The sequence below is a fragment of the Vicia villosa genome, linkage group LG1 (genome assembly GCF_029867415.1).
Source record: "Vicia villosa cultivar HV-30 ecotype Madison, WI linkage group LG1, Vvil1.0, whole genome shotgun sequence".
Taxonomy (NCBI): Eukaryota; Viridiplantae; Streptophyta; class Magnoliopsida; order Fabales; family Fabaceae; genus Vicia; species Vicia villosa.
In genome coordinates, this window is record NC_081180.1 from 5,692,688 (window position 1) to 5,699,729 (window position 7,042).

Below are 7,042 nucleotides of genomic sequence, written 5' to 3' on the forward strand. Positions count from 1 at the left end.
ACCGAGTGTGTTTATTATTGTTGAAACGAGATGCGATCCGGGAAAGCTGAAAGATCCTTTTAAGAAACTGGGCTTTGACGCTATGGAGGCTAGTGATAATATTGGATTTGCAGGGGGCAATGTTATAGCTTGGAAGACTAAGGATATTAATATTAATGTAATCATTAAGGATAGACAGTTTATTCACGTGAAGGTGAATATGGAGCATGGTAAAGTCTGGTGGTGTACGATTGTTTACGCAAGCCCTAACGATGTGAGCAAGAGCCTGGTGTGGGAGGAGCTAAAAAAGCTTGCTAATAATATGAAGGACCCATGGTTGATTGTGGGAGATTTTAATGACATTGCTAGGAGGAGTGAGAAAAAAGGAGGTTTGCCAGCTTCAGTGACTAGATGCGGAAGAATGAGGAAGAGAATGGATGATTTTCAGGTATCGGATATGGAGACGCTTGGACCTTTGTTTACTTGGAGAGGCCCGATATTCCATGGAGGTCAAAGAATATATGAAAAATTAGATAGAGGTTTGAGTAATGATGAGTGGAACTTTCTTTTCCCGGAAGCTTACGTTAAAGTGCTGCCAAGAGTGGATTTTTCAGATCATCACCCCATCCTTGTTAAGCCTTTTGGGGACTTTTTTCTTAGTCAAAAGCGTCCCTTTAGATTCGAGAGTGTGTGGATGTTGAATGAGACTTATAAAAGTATGTTGCAGGAGGTGTGGCAAGAAGAGCAATCTATCCTAGTCAATCTTGGAAATGTAACGCGTGGGATTGATAAGTGGAAGTTTGACTCCTTTGATAAAATTAAACATATGAAAAAGGTGCTGATGAGGAGGCTGGAAGGGGTTCAGAGGAAATTGCAAGCTAGAGACAACTATGGTGGCATGAGGAGGTTAGAGAAGCAGATCCAACAGGAGCTTAGTGATATTCTTAATAAGGAGGAGATCATGTGGTTCCAAAGATCGAGGGCAAAGTGGTTATCAGATGGAGACAGAAATACTAGTTATTACCATATGAAAACAGTCAATAGAAGAAGGAGGAACAAGATTTTGATGCTTAAGGATGCAGGTGGGAACTGGATTAGTGATCAAGAAAACCTTAAGGCTCACGTCACTGATTTCTATAAGAAGCTCTTTACCTGTAATAAGAGTTTGTGTAACTGGAGCCCGTCGCATGTGAGTTTTCCGAGGATTGATGAGAAGGAGCTGGAGGGCCTGAAGGATGGTATCAACGAGGCAGAAGTGAAACGGGCTTTATTCTCAATGAAACCTTGGAAAGCCCAAGGGCCAGATGGGTTTCCTCCGGGTTTCTATCAAAAAGATTGGGAAACGGTTGGTCCAAGCCTGATTAATTTTGTGAGAGAGGTCTGGAAGAAGCCTAGTATGTTGGTGGAGTGCAACAAAACGGATATCTGTCTCATACCCAAAGTGGAGCAACCGCAGACTGTTGCTCAATTCCGCCCTATCTCCTTGTGCAATACCTTATACAAGGTGATTAGCAAGGTTATAGTTGGGAGAATGAAATCAATCATGCATCAGATTATTTCCCCGTTTCAAACGGGATTTGTCCCAGGAAGATCGATCCATGAGAATATCATCATTGCCAACGAGGTGATTCATACCATGCAAAGGAAAACTGGTAAGAAAGGTTACTTTGCTATTAAAATAGACCTCTCTAAAGCTTATGATAAGCTGAATTGGGAGTTTATTTGGAGGATGTTGGAGGAAGTAGGTTTACCTAGTGAGATTATTAATGTTATCATGCACGGGGTGGTGAGTGTAGAGACAAACGTCAATTGGAATGGTTGCAAAAATGATTTCTTTCGGCCTCAACGGGGAATTCGACAAGGTGATCCTGTGTCACCTTACCTTTTTGTCATCTGTATGGATAAGCTATCTCATTTAATCGAGCACGAAGTTAATGTGAAGCAGTGGAAACCGTTTCAACTCGGAAATAATGGAATGCAAATCTCTCATCTAATGTTTGCAGATGATCTCTTGATTTTTGGGGAGGCTAATGAAAAGCAACTAAGATGTGTTAAAGATACTCTTGAGAAATTTTGTCTTATGTCAGGTCAAGAGATAAGCAATGAGAAGTCGAGTATTCTTTTTTCCAGCAATGTTGCGAGGAATACTAGGACAAAGTTGTTACATGTTTCTGGCTTCCGTGAAACAAATGACCTTGGTAAATATTTAGGAGTCCCTCTCAAAGGGAAAGCTCTTAAGAAATATGATTTTCAGTACGTGGTTGACCAAGTGGCGAATAAACTGTCAAGCTGGAAGGCTAGACATCTCTCTTTTGCGGGGAGAGTGACTCTAGCAAAGAGTGTCATCGAAGCTATACCCGTGTATCCTATGATGACCAATCTTCTTCCGAAAGCGTGCATCAAAGATATTCAGAAGCTGCAACGTGGTTTTATTTGGGGTGATACGGAGATTAAGAGAAAACACCACGCGGTGGGTTGGGACACAGTTATAAAAGCTAAGAATGCTGGCGGTCTTGGCTTGCGAGATCTAAATATCATGAATCAAAGTTGTGTTATGAAATTGGGGTGTAAGATTATTAATGGGGAGAAGGATCTGTGGTGTAATGTGTTGAGGCATAAATATAAGGTGGAGCAAAATAATGGTATTCTTCAAGCTAAAGCTACAGACTCTAATCTGTGGAAAGCTATTGTTAGTACTTCGAACAAGCTGCTGGATGTTAGTCTGTGGAGGATTGGTGATGGGCACACGATTAAACCGTGGGATCAGAAATGGTTTGATAAAGGTCTATGCATTGCTGATATGGATATTATCATCCCAGAGGAGCTGCTAGGGGCACGTCTTTGTGATCTAGTGGATGGAGATGGTATGTGGAATTGGAATATTCTGGATTGGCTGCCTGGGAGTGCTAAGTACAGGATTGCGACTATTCCCACACCTGTTGAGGATGGTGGCGAGGACAAGTTAGTCATTGTTACAGATGAGGATGGGCAATTCTCTATTGGCCAGATGTATAGAGAGATGACTCAGTATGGGGAGGATGGGGTTAGTGAGAATTGGAAGAGAATCTGGAAGTTGAAAGTTCCGGAACGTGTTCGTAGCTTTATTTGGATTCTGCACCATGATCGTCTTTGCACTAATTATCGTATCAGTATTGCTGGATTTGGGGTTGATGGGTGCCCGTGTTGTGGTGCTGCAAACGAAACTGCTCTCCATGCCTTGCGGGATTGTAAAAAGATTCGAGACATGTGGGAAAGTTTGGTACCAGCAGTTTCGCATGGAGTTTTTTTCTAGGATAACTGGCAGCAGTGGCTAGATATTAACATGAGTGGTTATCTCAATCTGGATCCGGACTGATGTAATATATGGGCAATAGGCTGTCATACTGTGTGGGGATGGAGGAATCAAGAAAAGCATGATGCTAATTTCAATAGACCTTTTCATCAGAAGGAGATCATCATGGATAATTGGCAGCACTATAACGAGGCAATGAGGATAAATGGTAGAATTATGGTTCAGAGTAAAGTTAAGAAGTTTTTGAAGTGGAGACCTCCAAAGACTTCTTTTGTTAAGCTGAATGTTGATGGAGCACATAGTAGTAATGGCTTGTCGGGGTGTGGCGGTATTTTAAGGGATGATAATGGCAATTGGCTAGGTGGCTTTTCGAAAAGCATCGAATATTGTAGTATTCTGATGGCTGAGCTATGGAGTATTTTTAGTGGGCTGAGGCTGGCTAGAGACATGGGGTGTAATAAGGTGATTGTAGAATCTGACTCGAGGAAGGCAGTGGAGATGATTTTGCAGGAAGCTAGTAGAAGTGCAGCGGCCGGAAATCTGGAGGGGCAAATTAAGAGGCTCATGGAAACCTTCGAAGAAGTGGAGGTAACCCATAATTATAGAGAAACTAACAAGTGTGCTAATTTGTTAGCTCTGGAAGGGAAGAAACTTGAAGGGGAGACTTTGATTTTCAAGGAGATACCTGACTGGTTGGTGTATCAAGTTATTACGGATAATAGTGATGAATTGTATTCTAGGGTTTTAGCTGTGTAGTCTTTTGTTTCAGGGTTTGGCCCTCCTTTGTACCAAAAAAAAAAATTGTTATGCATTGTATAAAAAAATTGTACACCATTACTATATTATAATCATTCAATTATATTATTTTTAAAAAATTAAAATAAAAGTCAAACATTACTTAATTTATCAACAGTCGTGATTAATTGACCGTGTAAAATTTTTTTATACAATGCATTTCAATTAAATTTATTTATTAAATCATACTGATATTTTTTAAATTAAAAATATGATATAGTTGAAAGATTTTCTAATAAAAGATGGTACAATCTATTTTATACAATTAGTGTATTATATTTAATCTTTTAATAAATTATTATTTATAATAATTCAAGAGAATTTTAATGAAATGGTACTAATCTTTTTTCTCATATGCAATCCAACTAACTCAATTATAAATATTAGTATAAATATTAAGGTTAAATTTTTAGACAGAAAATTTTACCATCTATAATAATTATCTTAAATTTATGGATTTGTTTTTTTTTAATAACTAAATATGAAAAAAGTACACAAATAACTACCTATCGGAAAAAATTATGCAAATAATTATGTTTCTGAAAAAATTATAAAGGAGAGCCATCTCACATGGCTAGTTCAAAAAATCATGCACAAATGAGTTATTTCATTTGACGCTTTCCTTATACTTTTAAGAGGAGAAGTCATCTCATTTGACGTCTCCTTTATACTTTTTCATAAACATAATTATTTACATAATTTCTTCCGTAGCGTAACGTTGTTATTTGTGTGTTTTTCTTTAATATTTGATTACTCAAAAAAATTCTAAATTTGATAATTAGTTTTTATTATATCTGATTTAAAGAAAAAAAACACGGTAATTGTTAAATGGTGGTTATATCGGTCGAGCTTGTGGGGTCCGCCTCTCTAAGTTACGATAACAATCTAGAAAAGCCATCGTTATCCTATTGTCCTAGTATGATTCTGTTGAACACGTGTAAGGTCTAGAAACCTCCACGTCAAATCTCCAAACCCACGTTGTTTCAACAAAATCACAAACAAAACCGAAACCAAAGCCTTATCAAAACCCTTTACACATTCTAACGTTGTTTCAACAAAACACAAAACAAACAAACCCTTTCATCTCTGTCTCCCTCCCTCTGCAATAATCAACCACAACAATGGCAAACAAAGAAATGGACGTCGCAAGAGGCGTTGATCTGAAGCGTTACATGGGTCGTTGGTACGAAATAGCTTGTTTTCCATCTAGGTTTCAGCCAAGTGATGGCATGAACACGAGAGCAACATACGCTCTCAGAGAAGATGGAATTGTTGGTGTTTTGAATGAGACTTGGAGTGGTGGAAAAAGAAGCTACATTGAAGGAACTGCTTATAAGGCTGATCCTAATAGCGATGAGGCTAAACTCAAGGTCAAGTTCTATGTTCCTCCTTTCTTGCCCATTTTTCCTGTTGTTGGTGATTACTGGATTTTGCACCTTGATCAGGATTATCAGTATGCTCTCATTGGTCAACCTAGCAGGAATTATCTTTGGGTAAGTCAAGTTACAGTTTTCTGCATTTTACTCTATTTTCCATATTTTTTTTGTGATTGATTATGCGTATGGGATTGGAAGAAGGAAGGACTATTTTTGAAACGCTTTATTTATGTGTCAAAATTCAGAATCTTTGATTGTGTTGATAGTTTATTTAGGTTAGTTTATCAATTGCTTTGTAAGCTTTAGAATAACAATTTGGGGGATGTGTGCATGTGTGGCCTAGTGGTGAAGACTTGTGAGAAGTTAAGAGGAGCACACTCTTAGGGCCGAAGTCTTCACCGAGTATTCTAAACAATTACAATATCTGTTAACTTAATTTCTGCTCTTAAGATGTTAGGGACAACAATTCTTCGGTTGGTTCAGTCCATGTAGAGCTTTGTTCTGGCATTAATTGTGCTGTCTAGTACACGGTGGATTTGGTATGTTAGGGACGGAATTGATTAATTTTAGGGATTCAATTGATGGTTTATTGTATTGTATTTGTATTGCTGCTGCTTAGGTTGAAATAAATTCCATAATGCAACCACGATTGCGGATGCAATATGAATTAATATTTAAGAAGGATTTGCCATAGCATCCAATGCAATTGTGGTCATTGCCCATGTTTTGCTGCAAGCCTGCAACATCCATGTTGCATTGTAACCTTATATTTTGCCAAAATATGTGTGTTGCAGTGTGACCTTACATCAGGGTCTCAGTATAATTGCAACCACAATAGAGAACTGCAGTTTAGAATCATGAAAATGAGTTTGTTTGTTCCATACTAAAACTTGGATAATTTTGGTCCCTAGATACTATGCAGGCAACCTCATTTGGATGATGAAATCTACAACCAGCTTGTTGAGAAAGCCAAGGAAGAAGGGTATGATGTGAGCAAACTGCACAAAACTCCACAGAGTGACACTCCACCTGAGCAAGAAGGTCCTCAAGACACCAAAGGAATTTGGTGGATCAAATCCCTCTTTGGGAAATAAACAGAACAGAATCATGTAATCAGAAGTGTTTCTCTCATGTTATGAATAAAGGTTTTAAGTACTCTTTGGTTTGGATTTATATGTATCATGTATTGGCTTGTATTGGCTTGTTCTGTATATATAGAGACTAAAGATGTGAACTTTAGCAAAGTTGGTGTTTGATGCTCAAATTGTCTTAGGAATTAAATTCAGTTTGTGTTACTTTAAAGCTATGTTTAATTGTTGACATTTTGTCTTTGGAGTTTGTTGGCTAAATTAATGGTTTTCTTTTGAAACATGCAACTTTATTCACGAGATATTGTTGTGTTTAAGGATGATAGTTTGTACTGGCAGACAGATGTTACATTGATAGAACACCAGAGATGTCATCCTCTCATGTGATTCTTGCTTAGCACGGGTGTTTGTTATAAATATTAATTATATTTGTAAAATATAAAATAAATTATAATTTTATTAATTAAATGAATCAAATAATTATATACTATTGGTATGGAAATGTGGCAAGA

General features: G+C 37.8%; 1 protein-coding gene across 1 annotated transcript; it reads left to right on the forward strand.

The window, feature by feature from the left end:
* Nucleotides 1-5,083: 5,083 nt before the first annotated feature.
* Nucleotides 5,084-6,744, forward strand: LOC131627243 (temperature-induced lipocalin-1). Its single transcript, XM_058898087.1, has 2 exons — nt 5,084-5,559; nt 6,354-6,744. The coding sequence occupies exons 1-2, from the start codon at nt 5,188-5,190 to the stop codon at nt 6,534-6,536; spliced, it is 555 nt and encodes a 184-aa protein (XP_058754070.1). The 5' UTR covers nt 5,084-5,187; the 3' UTR covers nt 6,537-6,744.
* The last annotated feature ends 298 nt before the right edge of the window (nt 6,745-7,042 follow it).